Source organism: Pholcus phalangioides, unplaced genomic scaffold (genome assembly GCF_987345545.1).
Source record: "Pholcus phalangioides strain wild (caught in Gottingen) unplaced genomic scaffold, Ppha-v1.0 ptg000018l_1, whole genome shotgun sequence".
Taxonomy (NCBI): Eukaryota; Metazoa; Arthropoda; class Arachnida; order Araneae; family Pholcidae; genus Pholcus; species Pholcus phalangioides.
This window is the reverse complement of record NW_028301611.1, coordinates 10,628,014-10,645,857: the sequence shown is the minus strand read 5'-3', so window position 1 is coordinate 10,645,857 and position 17,844 is coordinate 10,628,014. Positions and strand designations below refer to the sequence as shown.

Below are 17,844 nucleotides of genomic sequence, written 5' to 3'. Positions count from 1 at the left end.
GTTTGGCGTAACGTTGTCAAAGCAAATAGCTTAAAATTTTGTCCCAGAAACTTCTAAAATCCAGACATTGAACCCTCTGGCCTAGAGTTTCCACACAACACCCCCCCCCCACCCCCTCCCAAGTCACGAGAAGGATGCAGGGCACTAGATCCCGGGCGTTGAACACAAGGGCGTAGCGAGGGGGGGGGGGGACTTGGGGGTCTGGTCCCCCCCCCCCCCGAAATGTGAGAAAATGACAGAAAAAAGGGAAAAAGATGGCCAAATCCATTGTTCTGTCACTTTGGTCCTTCCCCAAAATGAAAGTGGTCCCCCCCCCCGAACGAAATTTCTGGCTACGCCCCTGGTTGAACAGTTGGACAGTGCTGTCTTAACGCATGGGCCCACCCGGGATCCTCAGGAGAAGAGAGGCGTAATAAAAAATGAGATCCGGTTGAAATCTTTGATAATAACCAAGGCAGGGCCTAAGAAAAACCACTTGGCCCGGGGGCCCATGGTGCTCTGGAGACGGCCCTGCCAGTGGATGCGCTAAATTCATCTTTTAAAATCATTCAAAATTACACGAGGCATAATGCATGTTTGCTCGGCTGAATGAGTATCTAATAGGCTAATCTCCCAGATCTCTTTCGTATTTTTAAACGAATTTCTGTTAGATTGGACGCGGTAACTTCCCTAAATTACCATATAAGGATCTTTAGAGGTGTCACGAGTTCGATACCCAATTCGTTCTTGTCAGAAACATTCCTGGCACAGGGGGAACAACAGAAACGACCGCATGACCACAGAAAAAGATTTCCACTGGGGAAGTCCCACACCGAAAGGTTAGTGCACCAGCCTCTCGGTGAGAATAAAAAAGGCTGCCATTCGGAATCGGCAATAAATTGTAGGTCCCGGTCTAATTAGCCATACTTCCGACGCCCCTGCCCTAGACTAGATGGTTCAATATCTGGATATTAGAGATTTGGACAGAATTTTAAGCTAAGTCAAACGTTAAGGAAGTTGAAGTCAAAATGTAATCAAAGTATTTTATCCGGCTCTGCGACCCGTAAAATTTAACGGGCAGGTGCAGTCGCGCACTTCGCCATCTGCCTAAACCCGGCCCTGCATATACACAAAACTAAGCGACGATCGTTCTAAAATTGTATATTTATTATATAAAAGAACCTACACAACAGGTAGAAAATCAATTTTATATATGACGCATTACAAATGTCTGCATCATGGATGCACAAATTCCGGCATGCAGTATCAACTGATGCTTCGATAAGGGGTTCTTCACCTATGGGACGCGACCCAAACTCGGGCCCAGGGGCTTCCGCGATGGGCCACTTATAGCCGCGTATTCTTCAGCCATCTGCCTAAACCCGGCCCTGCATATACACAAAACTAAGCGACGATCGTTCTAAAATTGTATATTTATTATATAAAAGAACCTACACAACAGGTAGAAAATCAATTTTATATATGACGCATTACAAATGTCTGCATCATGGATGCACAAATTCCGGCATGCAGTATCAACTGATGCTTCGATAAGGGGTTCTTCACCTATGGGACGCGACCCAAACTCGGGCCCAGGGGCTTCCGCGATGGGCCACTTATAGCCGCGTATTCTTCAGCCATGTGTCACGACCGAAAATTTATTCACAATGTCTTTCCAAAATGAATCGCACAAATTTACTTTCAGCCAGGGATTCTTGAGTGAAACTGAGCCTCAAACTCCTGAAACGGGACATTTATTAAACGGTGAGAGCCACAGTCCTTTTTACACCATCCGGTTTCTCAGATATTCTTCTTTGAACTTCTTGTAGAAATCGTAGAAACTTATTCCGAATTCCTGTGCGTGTGAAACACAAAAAAAGAAAGTATTTACTTTGCAAAATGATTACAATCATATCATTGTATATACACTATACTAACAGAAAACTCAACGCCCTGAACGATTTTGAAAGAACTGGGCCCCCCCAAAAAATATCGGGATCCTTTAAATTTCATAACTTAACTGGGACTATAGGGTGTCCCAGAACTTACTGTTGAAATGAGAAAGTTAAAAGGATTTTAAAACCATAGAACACGGTTTACGGAAACTTAATCTCGGACATTTCACCTGCTGTGGCCGTATCAGTGGCCAAGTACGTAGCCGTATGATTGACCAAGTGCATGGCCGTATGTGACCAAGTGCATGGCCGTATGTGACCAAGTGCATGGCCGTATGTGACCAAGTGCATGGCCGTATGTGACCAAGATGACCAAGTGCACGGCCGTATGTGACCAAGTGCACGGCCGTATGTGACCAAGATGACCAAGTGCATGGCCGTATGTGACCAAGATGACCAAGTGCACGGCCGTATGTGACCAAGATGACCAAGTGCATGGCCGTATGTGGCCAAGATGACCAAGTGCGTAGCCGATGAGTGGCCAACTGCGTGGCGTATGTGACCAACTGCGGGATAGTATGTGACCAAGTGCGTGGTCGTATGTGACCAAATGCGTAGCTGTATGAATGATCAAGTTAGCGACCTTATGAGTCACAACACTCAATCGGTCTCACATACCATCACATACTGCCACACTCACACTCACTTGGCCACTCACCCACTCCCTTCGTCACTGACACGGTGTCGTATGAACACCATTTTCCCCCATCATAATATTTAAACTTCTAAAACTTCATAAGCAGAATCATTCTCATTTTAATCAGAGGGAAAAACATTTTATCAAACACTGATTTACGTCTGGCGTTATCCCACTTCTACGACTTGGTTTATACTGAATGGCACCCAGACGACGAAACATAAATGTAGATATCATTCCAACCCTACGCTTCAATTAACCAATCAAATTAGAGCTTTTTGTTTTTTTATAACGTAGAAGTTTCTCCTAGTTACCGTCACATTCTTTGAGGCCGTTTTGCGTGAGGGTTCGTTTATTAAACCCCCCCCCCTCCTTGGGGGCTCATGATTTTTGAGCAGGGAACCCCCTTCAAAATATTGAAAATGTAGTACACTATTCTGTGCCTTGGCCGCAAGGTAGCCAGTGAGGATGAGCAGTAAGTAGCTTAGTAAGTCCCATATAGTTTTGTCTGTGTGTGTTGTGGCTCATATTACCGTATATTCTTTTCCTTTTGTCAAATACGTATTAATTTTAACTGCGTGTGTTTAAAGGTTAAATAGCCTCCTAGAAGTATCTAGGAGGCTTTGGTCCAGCCCGACTGTATAGTAGATGGTAGCAGTAGTAGTAGTCTACTGTAGCGAAGTGATGTGGGCGAAGGCTCTCAATATTTTACTTCGTATTATAGCTCCCTGTATTTAAACACGTTTCTTCGTGATTTTACATTTTTGAAGTGAAATTTCTTTAGCGACATAGGAATGAAATTTTGCGAGGGGAAAGAAAATCCGTCACAGAAAGTGGAATAATTTCCTTTTCCTCAAAACCGGTTCCGTAGAATGACTGGTTGTGTGATGAATTTCCGGGAAGCATGTGGGGCTGGAATCGGATAACGTCCCCATTATTATATAGTATGATGGGCGATGCAATTGGACGGAAAGAAAATTGGATTAGCATGGAGTGGGTATTCCCACACTATTCCCGCAGCCTAGGGTTCTAACATCCAAGAAGTTTCACTTCTATCACGCGAGATTCCCACGCAGATTTTCTGTAAATTATTGTATTTCATAATTTGGGTGATTGTTTCCATTGTGAAATAAGCATTAAATTGAATGATTGACGTTCAAACTCACAAGGAATCCCAGGTTGTAATATTTGCGTTCGGGGTGGATCGCCATATAGAAAGCCCATATATTGTACGTGAATGTTAAATACATCCTCAGGACTTCTACCTCTTTGAAAATTTTCTGCTACTCCCGTTCTTTGCAGAAATCTTTCGTCAATGAAGAGGCTTCTTTAGACACTTGGTCCAGGTAGGTGTCTATGAACGCCTCCTGTCAAAAACAAACAAACAAAGCCAATAACCAAATACTTAGAATATATTTTGAATTTCAAAAATCTTGAATATTCCTGACAAATTTTTCTTCACTTTCGAAATCAGTGAAACTAGTTGAACGGTGTCTAAAAATTTCGGCCCACAGACAGTGTCGTTTCAACGTATGGGCCCACCTATGAAAGGTCCGGGGGACTCATGAGAATGTGATCTTGTCAACATTTTCGAGAGAATAAACATGCAAATTAGTTGGCAAGCATTCATGTCCAGGTAGGAACCTAAAAAAATCACTTTATCCGCGAGGCCCACGATGTTCTTTAGATAGCCCAGAGCCCAGGACCCTGAATCAAAAAAGGACCCCCACATTGTTGAAAGCTCTAATTATGAAATTATTTCTTTCATAAACTATAGGTTTTTCATTGATTCTGGAATCGTTTCCATTAGCTGACAGCATCTTAACAGGTGGGGCCCTGCGTACAGGTTTCCAAATCAAACGGGTTCTCAAAAATTATTGGGAACTTTCACTAAAATTCTGAAATTTTTTCCTTCATAAATTCTGGATTGTCTTGAATTCTGCAATTATTACTGTCATAAATTGCGAATTATTTTTCCATAAATTGTGGAAATGTTTCATTTCTAAAATTACGTATTTCTTTCATTTGTTTCAGATTATCATCAATTCTGAATTTTCATTAATTTTTGTACAGTGTGTTCATCAGGTCCACAGCCAGAGGGGAGCAGACGGGTCTGGTGCCCAGGGAGCTGAACCAGAAGGGGCGCCGAATTCACCCTTTAACTGCTTCCTCTACATGCAAGGGCCGCCAAAATTCCGTCTTGCCCCGGTTGACAAAGTACGTGGTTGCGGCACTGGTGTGTTCATACCTTTCTATATACAGATATTTTCGTATCCCAGTGCAATCTGTAATAATTATAAGAACCTCTGCAGCGAAAGTGCAGTGTATAAAATTCTGGGTCAATAATCCCTCCAGTAATCCGGTGTTCTTAGGCCCGTTTTCTTCGAGAACAGAAGAGGAAAACATATCAGAACATGTCTATGAGCAGAAGTTTTATATTATTTAAATGGGCTTTATCAATCAATTTGAAGTAATTCGGCGATTTCGGTAACCCAGTACACCCTGGTGGGATACTAAGTGAATCTATACTGCTGTTGCACGCCCAATGCTGAGCTATGGTTGTGTGGTATGGCATCAGGCGTTATCAAAGACCTCTTATGAAACTGTCCTACAAAAAGTGCAAAGACTAGCTTGTATTCTTATTACGGGATCCTTACCCAGCTCTCCCTTCATCGTCTTTGAAACTACTCCTAAGCCCGAAAAATATCTGAATTACAGGCCACAGACGCCTACAGAAATCAGTGGTACAACAAATGAATTTAAAACTAGACTAAGTACATTTGTATCACCCATCTCAGAACTCTTCCGACGACCCATAGGTTGAGAACTACTGATTTAGAATGCGTAAAGTGCTTTTTTTGGAGAAATATGTTGGTTGCAAAATTATGGACACGAATGAATCTCTAACCTGTTCTTCTTTGGAAGGATACTTCGTCTTGTCGCATTTGAAATGAGGATATTCCTCAGTATGTATGTCGTGACATCTGTGCACAAAGTGACCAGCTATATCGTAACTCCTGCGAAGAAAATGGAGGTTAACAATACACCCTCTGCCCCAAAAGTTTATAGAATCTCAAAAAAAAATCGTTTTTCAGACGTACGAAAGTAAATTCACGAACGTGTGTAAAAAAATACAATGAGTTTCCTAAATTCTGGGTCCTTTTTGGAGTTTGGACATTTCCTCGAATTTCTAGAAAAAACACTCGGCGAATCGTTCTGAAATTTCGGTCATGTGTACCTTGTATTGGTACCTACCATTTCCAGTGAAAATTTAGTCCCTAGTACATTTAGGCGACCGACAAAGAAATTAAATACTGTTCCGGATAATTTCTCACAAGTCCTTTAAATAAGCAGAGGATGGAAACGCTTTGCAGGACGTTACAAATTCATTTACAGAACAGCAATTTTTTCATGTATTTACAAGCAGAGATACGCGCTAACCAGATCAGAGTGTTCTCTTATTGAGCGTAAAGTCCAACAACTCTCTCCTTTTACTATTTATAGGTACGGTAGAATCTTCGAGAAAAAACAAATATTCCAGAAAAAACTTTGTTTTACAGTTTCCAAGTTGACGGCGTCACCGGACGGGCAGAAAGTCAATGTTCCAGAAAAATGTGGATGTTTTGCACCGTACCTTCGTATTTTTCGTTTGGCAACAGCACATCGGCAAGTTTGAGGGTGTCTTAATAAATTGTGCTACGATATTTTTTTGTAACAATACGGAGAACAATGTTTTTGATCAACCCTGCAGCAAAAAAAAAAGCTTCAAATGACTAGCAACTTCGCCAAAATATTGTACTGTATTTCTGCAATAATTCTGTACATTCTCGCGAGAACAGTACGCACACATTCACAAAAATATAAGTTTTTTTTAAATAAAAATTCTACCTTTTATTTTGTCTTTTTTTGCTTTTAACATGCGGATGTGGAGTTTATTAACAATTTTTACGAAATTTAGAGAAAAAAATGACCCTATGCATGTGACATACTGTTATGAAATTTGAAACGTGGCAAATTATTACTCAATCAGAAATGAGTATTTTTAGTAAATGGTTAGTATTTGCGCAAGGAAAAAAAAACCATGCATAGTGTAACACATGAAAATTTTTTCTAAATAATTTTTTTCTAAATTTCGTAAAAATTGGTTGAAAACTCCGAAATATTTGCAGCTTTTGGTGATACAATTTAATAAATTTCGAAATATTTTTTCTGGGAATTGTGCTCAAATAAATACCTGTAATAATGAATCGCAAATTCGAAATCGATTATGAGGATCGGACTTATGTCACTGCCCTGCGGAACGTCTTTCCTTCGTAGAATATTCCCTGAAAGAAACAGATTCAATTAACACTTAAAACGTTCAATTATACTTAATAACCTCAAAATATAAAAATACGGATGCATGAACCAGGGGCATGCGCAGGAATTCACCTTTGGAGGAAGTGGAGGGGCACAACAAATTCCTTCCAGGTATTTTTTAGTAACTAACATTTAAAATGCCTTTTAAATTAACAGAAATTGACTAGGGTAGCATTATAAAGGGGGTTTTTCCTTTCGATAATTTAATTATTTTACAAAAATATTTGCAAGTCTCTGGCGCGAACCCCAGTCCAGAAACCTGTTAGGCCCATCATAAATGCGTAGGAAGCTTGCTAACAACCAGAGAGGTATGCTGCGGTGGGGGGGGGGGGGTGAGCATATAGAATCCCCGCTGAAATGGTTTGAAATTTGTACATGCATATGAGGTTTTGGGCAGGGCCGTCTTAAGAGCAACATGGGGGCCTCTAGACAAAGTGATTTTTTGGGGGATCCCCCCCCCCCCGGCATCTAATATCTAGAAATATCCTACAATAACATGCTTGATTGCTCTCGAAAATATGAACCAAGTATCATTTCATGAGGGCCCCTCCCCCTACACGTGAAGCCTTCGGGCCGTGGCCGGGTGGACCCATGCGTTAAGACGGTACTGGTTTTGGGTACCCCTTGAAAAGAACACTGGACTTGCTTTCTTAACCTGCAAACACTTATGTGTCTTGATCTTTCTTAGACTTGAGTACAAGCCTTACTTATCTCCTAGAAATGCGTAGAAGGCCTGTGTACAATTAAAATGAGCAAGAGGGTTGCATGTTATTGGAAATTCATATCATGCTAGAGTTGTTTACCCGTAGAGTTGCATAGAAGACGTTCGTACATCCCCTCCCTCACTTCTTAGAATGCGTAGATTACCTTAGGAAATGCGTAAGAAGAATGCGTCGAGTACCTCTGGGATGGCGTAGAAGTCATACGTCTCTCGTTACCCCACTCCATTCTCCTTAGAACGTGTGGGGGGGGGGCGCTTGCATGTCATAAGAAACACGTAAAAAGAGTGCGTTGCGCCCCCTATTGTAGTAGAAGTAATGTGGTAATGATTACGCGTAGAAGTAGAATGGAAATGTGCAGGAGATTTTCTTGGTTTTAGAAATACGTATAACGTTTGATTAAACCTATTGATTAAGCATAAAAATGCGTTAAAAGATAAGAGTGTTGCGCATGCTCTAGAAATATCGGAGAAAAGTGCGTACCATTTCCCCTTGAAATATGTACGAGGCTTGCTCATCCGCAAACATGCATATGAGGTTTTGAGTACACCTATAGCCTTATCCAGTTGCCTCAAGTACACCTGGAAATACGCTGCAGACTTGGTTGCTTTAGCCCTACAAATGCATACGAGTCTTGCTCTCCCTTGGTACGTACGTGCCTCCCCGTACGAGTCTTACGTACCTTCCTAGAGATGTATAAAAGGCGTGGGTACCCTTGGATGAGCAAGAGGTTTGCATGTCACTGGAAATGCGTTAGATGCTAGTAGAATTCACCCGTAGAATTGCATATAAACGTGCGTACTGGGCCCCTCCTTTCCCCTTAAAATGTGTACACGGGGTTTGCGACTCTCTGGAAATACTTAAGAAGCGTGCTTTGCTTTCCAAGAGGGACCTCTAGGATTGCGTACAAAAGTCATGCCTACCTCCTTAGAAATGCGTACGGGGCTTTCTCGTTTCGAAGAAAGTGTGATTACCCCTATAGAAATGTATACCTGTCTGGCTGTTCCCTAGAGAAGCGTATAAGGCTTGCGTAGGAGACTTACGTACTCTAGAAATGAACAGGAGGTTTGCATGTCTAGAAATTCGTGAGATGTTATCGTTGACCCATAGATATGCAGAGAAAACATTTTCGTACACCCCGTCCTCTCACTTCTCAAAATACCGTAGAAGGGGTTTTTCATATTTCTAGAAATGATTAAGATCGAGTTACGTAGGCCATGCGTACCCAGTCTCTCCTAGAAATGCGTACGAAGCTTTCTTGTTTCTAGAAATGCGCATGAGGTTTACTTATTTCTAGCAAAGCGTACGAGGCTATCTTGATTACAGGAATGCGTAGGAAGCTTGTGTACTACTTGTTTAGTTGTAGCATATTAAAGGCTTTAAACTTTTTTACTACTTTACCCGTTTTTACACCCACCATATTTCTGATCAGTACCCGTGAATACTGCTTCACATAGTACCAGGTTAACGCATGTTGTAAACACCTGTTTTAGACTCACCTCCATGAAGATCAGCTTGGCAGAAAAAAATTGGTGAGGGATCCATTTTCGTTACCAGCTCACTATTTTCATGGAAAACAAAAATTCTCATTAAATGAAAAACGGCTGAATTTGTATTATTCAGTGATGATGAATTATATATAGAGAGAGCCCCTAGATACACTCCCTTAAAATACTTCTTACCAGCACCATTCGTATTCTTTACGGAGCTCTCCACTGGACAGCAGGTTCTTTACTTTCGGATCCTCGAACATATCAGCACTATTCTCTATGGTCTTCAAAAGACTACATACAGAGATCAGTAAAATCTGAATATCGTGTCTGCAATGGCTATGGCATTTCTAAGAATCGCAACATATTATGTAATATGGTCATGGACCATAAATACTGTTTGCAATACAATCTATACTGTCATCATAACCTAAATTACCCCCCCCCCAATAGTTAATGAGCCTACAATTCAACGCATTGTTCCCACTCCTGAATAAGGACTCATGTCACGTATATACAGGACAACTGGCAACTATCAGCCCTCATCGATGTTTTCTTCATATCAGCGCCTACGGTACACATAGAGATACTGCGCTTTCACCATGTCAAAAATAGAGTATGCAATACGTTTGTAGATTCATTCCACGTCACAATATTTAGGGGTGCTCAGCCGCATGTGTTAGGGGAATGCGGGCAGCTTCATCGGGGTTTGCAAACGCGTCGCGGGTGACTTAAGTGATCTGGGAACAGCGCTGCAATTCACTTATATGATTTGGAACTATACTGCGGGCCATTCAGTGTTCTGAAACTGTGCCGCGTGTCGCTTAAGAGTAATCTGATCTGTAAATATGCTGTTGATCACTCACGTGATCTGTAAATGCGTCACGTGCCGCTTCAGTGATGTTCAACTGAACCGAACCGCAGGTCACTCAAGTGATCTGCACATATTCCGTGGGTCACTAAAGTAATATGCGGCGGGTCAATTAAGTGCTCTTTAAGTATACCACGGTTCCCTAAGGTGATCCTGGAATGTGTCGCGGGCCACTATATGGCGCTTAGTTCATTCTCACATAATTAGATTTCAGATCACGGGCCACATTTGGTCCATGGGCCACGGGCTTAGCATTTCATGACTAATGACTACGTATACCCGAAAATTCAGTAATTAGGCGATTACAAGTTATACGAAATCTGTTTCACATTACCCTTCCATGACTTCATGCATTTTCCTTGGACTCTTCCTCGACGGTACCCGGAGAGCTTGGATCTTCGCCAACTCCTTGGCGATGAAAGGCGACATCTTGGCAACTTCATCCGATTTCAATGAGACCGACTGGAATCAAGATCACATACTGTAATTCTTACACAGTACCACAGGAGGAAATTGTAATTTGAGTTTCGATTTCACAAAACACGGTAAGAACCATTTCGGACAGGATGACAGGGTACCCTTGTGACTGCTGGGGTACGTCAACCACATTGTGTACAGTAGTCGGATTGCGAACAGAGATAACCAGATTGGTCGCACAAATACTCTTACAGACGGCGATTCTTGAGTCACGGGGGTCACAACCTAATTGATTCACAGGGTGCTTCCTAGATGAATCGTACAAATCCACTTAAAGTCCACGTATTGCATCGCTGGTTTTACCAATTTCGGAAAATAAATAGTCCCATGGGTAGCAAAACTGATCTTGCTGTTGATTTTGGGTCGCGGCTGAAAAAGGTTAAACAGCACCCCCCCCCCCCGCCCTCCACCGCTTTACAAGAAGAGGAAAAAGCGCCAATCGTGAAAGAAAATAACTGATCTTGGCTTGTAACGGGGTTGAATATTTCGGTCCATTTTCAATTTAGTGGCAACCCGCTGCATAGGGAAAAATACCTTTTCGTTGAGCGTTTAACTGACGTCGTCACAAAATTCCGAAACATTGCAACTCCCTTAATACTCGTGCGATCCTAAAATCGAAAACACTTTCCCGTATTATTTTCTATTCGCAACGAATCAATTGTGTAATTATTGGGCGGTCGATAGTGTCCGCCCTGTATCTACAGAACTGCGAGAATTTACCAATTTACCATGAAATAAGGGTCATATGGTCACCGTATATGTACCAGTTTCTGGCCCGTGAGCGGCACAAACCATCGTGTAATTGACTCACGGACTGAAAAATGTTGTGCAAACCTTTATCCTCATGTTTTACAGCGTTTTGAAATCGCAACTTTAACTATATAATTACCCTGTATATCTGAACAATTCCAATCGATTCAACGTGCGCATGCGTGGTATAAATTGTTAAAAGAGCTTACCGGTATGTATTCCTCGAGTCGACCCTCGTCGAAAAACCCGTAAAGTTTCGGTCCGAGGTTCTTTTCGGCCAATAAGGTGCCCACGGCAGCCTCTAGGATGATACTCTCGAGGTCTTTTTCGAACGGTCCTCGAATCCTCAGTAAGACCTCGTTCGGAACCTGTTTATCCTCATGTTGGCTGCTGTTCGGTATCGAGCACAAGTACAGTTTGTTCGAGTAGCCGCCGCTGTTGAATTCAAAAATTATTAGACATTATTACAAAAAAATAATAATAAAAGAAACCTTAGATACAATAAGGAGATTTAAAAAAAACCCCAAAGTTCAGATAAATTGAAGAGTGCCCTAGAAATCTAAAGATGGCGTCACTTTCCGCTATTCGTACGAAGGATTCTACAGTTGGCTGATGCGAAAATTAATTCAGGAAAGAAATTCGGCTGCTTCTGCGGGACGAGTGCGCTAGATCTTCAGATCAACCGCGGCCCCACTCTGTCCCCACCCCCCCCCCCTAGGGTAGGGGGTTCTTAACCTATGGGTCGCGACCCAAACTTCTATAGCAGGGGCTTCCGAGAGGGGTCGCACGAATCTACTTACATTCAGGGATTCTTTAGCACGAATCAAACTTGATTCGACGAGGCTTCAGAGAAGGGTCTTCTACTGAATCACTTATAGCCAGAAATTCTTAAGCTATGGGTCACGCGTCCAAACATCATTCGTAGGGGGCTTCCTAGATGAGTCGTATAAATCCACTTACAGCCAGGGATTCTTAAGCTGCTGCTACTACTACTGAACCAGACATGCACACCTCGTTAATATTCCTCTGCGGAACAACTAACGAATTGGTAGATGTTGGAATGTGTGTGTATGTGCAGTGAACCTGACGTGATATTTGTTTTCCGTGTAATGCCTGTTGCGTGTAGTGCTTCCATCTGATATCAATTTTTCTAACTATGGGTGAAGTGTAATGATTGAACAATTATGTTGCTGTAGGCCTGTTGAAAAAGGTTAAGAACCCCCTGCCGAAGGAGATATAATCTGGTTCGTCTCAGGAGACGTGAGACAAGGTAGAAAATCCAACAAGAAAAGAACCGTCAGCACCAGGCCAGACAGCCATTTACTGTACAAAAAAAGTGCGCTAATGATCCATTGTTTCTTCAGCTCATTTCCTCCACTTGGACCATATTATTTTTTCATCTGCTCCCTCTCTCCCCGTCCTATGCAGGGCCCCCATCCCCTACCCTTATCAAAGAGTGAGATACTTTGTACTTATGGAATTTAGCTTAATCAAACGTAAATTAATAGTGCACGAAATTTTTATAAATAAGATCAATCTCTGAAACCCTGGGCCAGGTACGAACCTAACAGATGGGTGATCATCCTCCCACCCCAAGAGCTGAATTACATGGGGAAAATAGGTCCGCGTAAAATATGAAACAATCCAACGAACTTACACAAAAAAAAATTGATCCACCTGACACATCATTTTGGGTCCGCGCCTACTATGGACTTGAACTCCTTCTTGAGGGTGTTTTATGCATGGCCGTCATATCATGGGTCGACGGGCAAAACGATGTTCTGGGGACCCTATACTCAGCTGGAACTAATATCTTACATTTGAAAATCATAGTACCAGATCTCATGATGGTACATGGTACATCCGACTTCAACCCATGCCTGTCAAAGGATGACTTGCTGCCTGCTACCCCCCCGACGGGGTGGGTTGAAGCGGAAAAAGGCTTCTATCACACTCCGGAGACTCAGACACCTGCATGGGCAATGCTCCTCTAGGCATATGATTCCCCAGACCATTCCATCGGGATAACCCAGTGGGTATCCCTCTGCTCACCTATCGGCTGGACCACGGTCTCCCAGGACTGCTTAGTGCATTCAAAATCGGTACATACAAAAATGGGCACCAGCTGCGGGAGCTGTGGAAACAGCACATAACAGGCCCTACGCACATTTCAGATTATATGAAGATATTTACAAAGAATATAAGTGTTGACTGAAGGGGAGCATTTTGTTGTTGAGTATAATTCCTCTTGGTGGGCCCCAGCCTGACACCAAGGGTTCTCCTGCAGGTTTGGGGAGCGTGGTTCCTCCTAGTCCAGACACCAGGGGTTTCCTCCGGAACTGGGGAACGGCGGTTCCTCCCGATGTGCCCGACCTGACACCAGTGGTCTCCAGAGAAGTTGGGAACAATGATTGTGTGTGTGTGCTCCCAGCGGATCTCATCGTGCAGTCTCCCCGTCCATTATAGATATGAATGAATCCCTGGGTCACATGTCCAACTGGACCCAAGGGTTAATATGGCCGTTTCTAATTTCTATTGACGGCTCTCATGGATTCTGAAAGTTGTCATATTTTTCTACCATATTTCACTTGACAGTCCTATTTCTTCACAGCTCTCTGTTGCGTTCCTTCACCACTTGTCGTAACGCCCCCCTCCCCTACTAGAATATCCACAAAGGAGTCACTCGGCCCCAGGTTGAGAACCATCGAGCTAGTGTTTTTTTTAACCTAAAAATTTAACTTTTTAATTTAATAAAATAAAACTTATATTTCAACTTGTATTGATCATAAAAATAGCGATATTTACATGCGGTGACGAGACTTAAAAACCTGTCTCATTTGGGAACCGTCAGTCGATTGTGGGACACACTGTACGTTTTTCGTTTGTTGTTTTTTTTTTTGAAATTTTTACGTTACAATCTCACGTTTTACAAATTGACCAAAAGAATCCATTGATGACAGGCTTTGGAGGTTCAATTATTAAGAACCCACAATATCACGCATTTTGTCAACGTGACTGGCAAATGCACTGAAAGCCTTGGGATTGCCTGGATTTGCTAGTAAATGTTTGTTTTTAATGGTGCCTTTAAGTACTTCAAAGTTATCTGCATCTTGCCTTTGGTTTATTTAAACGATATCTGATTCCATTTAAACAGTTTCGAAGGTGGTCATTGCTGTAGTCTGCGTAGCTTCGACTTCCAGGCTAATGATCGACGTCATCTTTATGACGTCATCTTTATGACGTCATCTTTCCAGTCTGGAAACGCAAAAACTTGAAATAGTATAGACATTTAAAGAAACATAATTATATTATATTACACTTATATTAAGTGTACTAGTGTACTGACAAACAAATTGCCAAGAATTTTAAAAATACGACCTGCTATGGCCTATCAAAATGTTGGGCCAAAGTAGGGCGTATTTTTTAAGTTTTTTTTTACCACAGCACAATATTTCAATTGATATTCTCGGAAAAAATGAAAGATTGAACGAAATTTCAATCGCACTGTAATTAAAAGCATTAAATTGTGTTTGTTAATTAGGCACATCCGTAACTTGACAAAGCTGGATTGAAACCTCTGCAATTGATAGTTTGAGAGATGGAAACACATCCACGTGCAATCATAGCATACAGGACTACTATTGCTGCCTATTCGGCCATTCGTGAACTACGCGATGTTGACACTCAGTTATGTCACTTAGTACGCTATACTTCGTAAGAACTAAAAAAAAAAAATATCCTCGAAAATGTTTTTCTGTAGTAAATTATAGTACGTTTTATCATTTTGTGCCGCTGTGGTGGTCGAGTGGTTATAGTGACAGACTCGCGATGCGAGGATCCGGGTTCGAACCCCACAGTGGTGGTCGGCTGAAGTTGGTTTTTTGTGGTTCCCAACTTCAAGGCGTGAATGCGAGCCGATCTCCCCGTTAAAAAGTCTCGCCACAGAGAGAAACAGTCCTACAACGATAAATCATTCAATCATAACACTTCAACCATAGTTAGAAAAACTTGTGGCAGATGGCAGCACTACACATAACAAGCATTACAGAGAAACAAAAAAACTTCACGTCAGGTTTCACTACACGTACACGCACATTCCCGCATGCACCGATTCGTTGGGGGTTTCGCGGGGGGGGGGGGTGCATGTGTGGTGTAGCAGTAGTAGGTAGGGCCTCCAAAAAATGGCTCGGGGATCCATGATGTTCTTAAGTCAGCCACCTCGTTGGGCAATTTGCCTGTTGTGGCGTAGTATTTGTATTTGTAGTTTTTTTTTGGGGGGGGGGGCAAAGAAAGGTCCCGAGGCCGCCCGCGTATAAGGTAGCTGATAACTTACTCGAAAAATTGATTATTTACCTGATCTTTTTTAAACAAAAATCTTCCGGTTGAATGTCATTCCACGGACCAGCGAGAAACTCCCGGCATGTATCGAGAGCGTTTTTCTTGAATTCCTCCACGTTATCCTCATCCCACATGATGATGATATCCAAGTCAAAAAAGAACCACACTTTCAGTAACTCAGCCTGTTAATCAATTGAATTCTTTGATCATGGATCTACGCCGCGCCCGTCCGTCCGTGCGCTTTTTTCGTGTGATTCTAGGAAGTCGAGCAGTTGATTGATTCGTCATTGACCCCCTTTTGATACCGTTATCAAAAAGAACCACACGATGACAGTTGTGTAGTGACGAGTTATTTATCTTTTGGAAAAACGGCGAAACAAACAGCACAATACGTCATTCACATAAACACGCGAGAGAAGTTTTCGTCTTGTATACGCTAAATTTTATCTTGACCTTAACGCGGAGAAAGAACAAAATACAAGGATAAAATGAAAGAAAAAAACGAGAAAATCCTGCCTCTAATAATTTGTTTCTTTTCTGTTATTTAAGGGCTATTATTTTTTTCCGTATCTTGACGTTGTGACCTTGAATACATAAACAAAGCATTCGACTGCGTGAATAGTGACAAGCTTTTGGATGTAATTGCATCAAGTACCGAAGAAGGAAGCTCCGTTGATAGGCTTACATAGTTAGGTTCATTGTTGTTGATTGTCTTTACACCAAATCCACGCAAAATCTTTCATTTGACGAGTGAATAAAAGACCGAACGATTTAAATAGAGGTGTGTGTGTATTTTCGCACACACAATTTGATAAAAAGTCAGCTAAAACAATGGTTTTCGGTACTTGCCATTTTCATTTCTAATATGTAAATCAGATGGCAGCACTTCTTGATCAGGAAGCACATATATATATATATATATATACAGTCAAACCTCGTTAATGAGTCACTCTTGGGAGAGCAAAAATACGACTTAGTAAGCGGAGTGACTCGTTAAACGGAGTAAGCCATAGCTGTGCCAATTCCTGTCTGAGGACAATTGGGGCTTCCCAAAAGTGACCCGGTAAGCGGAGTGACGTGTTAACCGGGTGACGCACTAACGAGGTTTGACTGTACTCCGACATCGTAAGTAAACACGTTGTTTTGTTCTATCGTGACATCGAATGTCTCCTCTTCTATTCAGTATGACCGAGCATGTCAGTGTTTCTCACCAACACAATAAATTATGTTTCTCAACAATATTCTATAATTCAAAAAATCGGAGAAAAGTTATGAAAGAACAGCAAAAATCCAACGGACGACGCTCCTTCCCCCTATTTTATACCGTCCTTTCCCAACTTTTCTTCGATTTTTGAATTGGAATACCTCAGCGAATATTTCGGTTATAAACTTAGAATTCTTTTGTTGGCCTCAATCAGAAGTTAGAGGACTTAGGGCATATAAAAATTTAGATTCCTTATTTTGTGACACTGTGTTTTCACTCTCGAAACGTATAGGGTGATTTTTGAACGCATTTTGAGCATTTTTTAAACTGAAACCGTACCTCTACGACCAACGGTTGAGGAGATAAACGCACTAGTGCGTTGTCAAATTATAAATAATATCAAGTATAATATGCAAAGCCATAAAAGGTTATTGAAAATGTTAAAAAGGCTCTTGGGCCGGCCCACTTGGAAGGAGGGTGGGCCCAAGAATGGGCCAGATGGGGGCTTAAATGCAAATTCTCGCACAGGGCCCAGAAATGGCTAGTTATGGCACTGCCTAGAGGTATACTTCCAATTAAGGGTCGTTCAACTATTACGTCAGCATCGGGGGCGGGGGAGGTTTTTAATAATATTTATTTTCATAACTATACACAACCTATATTTTAACATTATTATTTTAATAACTATACAACCCCTTGCAACATGAATTACATATGCGGGTTTCGGATTTGCTGGCTTTTTGATGACGGGGGGGGGGGGGGGGGTTGAAAGTTGCTTACGTCATCAACCACCCCATTTTGATGATATGAAATATTCTAAGCTGCTGACGAAATTTTGCTGACGGGGAGGAGGGGGGGGGGGGGTCAGTGTTTTGCTGACTTTTGCTGACAAGGGGGGGGGTCAAAAATGGCTGAAAATCTGCTTACGTAATACTTGAATGGCCCCTTAGGAAAAAGTTTTCAAATAACATGTAGCACCCAAATATGTCATTCACGTTTCAAAAGGGTCGTATAGTTATCGATATAAAAAAAATAAACTTTTTATACAGTCCCTGTGTGTCCCAA

The 17,844-nt window shown here is 41.9% G+C and overlaps 1 protein-coding gene across 2 annotated transcripts; it reads right to left on the bottom strand.

Moving 5' to 3' along the window:
* Positions 1 to 1,397: 1,397 nt before the first annotated feature.
* On the bottom strand, positions 1,398 to 15,886 carry LOC149071721 (choline/ethanolamine kinase-like). Of its 2 annotated transcripts, none has more exons than XR_016194581.1 (9): positions 15,591 to 15,886; positions 11,447 to 11,672; positions 10,345 to 10,472; positions 9,332 to 9,433; positions 9,149 to 9,210; positions 6,806 to 6,896; positions 5,480 to 5,588; positions 3,738 to 3,938; positions 1,398 to 1,834 (listed from the first exon to the last, which is right to left on the bottom strand). XR_016194581.1 is itself a non-coding variant. In XM_089247896.1 (9 exons), the coding sequence occupies exons 1-8, from the start codon at positions 15,707 to 15,709 to the stop codon at positions 3,855 to 3,857; spliced, it is 921 nt and encodes a 306-aa protein (XP_089104022.1). In that variant the 5' UTR covers positions 15,710 to 15,817; the 3' UTR covers positions 1,772 to 1,834; positions 3,837 to 3,854. The 2 variants fall into 2 exon arrangements, 1 of the variants encoding a protein (XP_089104022.1); XM_089247896.1 differs by having other exon boundaries at positions 1,772 to 1,834; positions 3,837 to 3,938; positions 15,591 to 15,817.
* Between the last annotated feature and the right edge of the window lie 1,958 nt (positions 15,887 to 17,844).

Excerpts from the sequence above, each read along its gene's own strand:
- LOC149071721 (XM_089247896.1), bottom strand. The coding sequence starts at position 15,709 with ATGTGGGATGAGGATAACGTGGAGGAATTCAAGAAAAACGCTCTCGAT. Across the intron at positions 10,473-11,446 it reads GACTCGAGGAATACATACCG|TCGGTCTCATTGAAATCGGA; the intron begins GTAAGCTCTTTT and ends TCTTGATTCCAG. Across the intron at positions 3,939-5,479 it reads ATCCTTCCAAAGAAGAACAG|GAGGCGTTCATAGACACCTA; the intron begins GTTAGAGATTCA and ends TGTTTTTGACAG.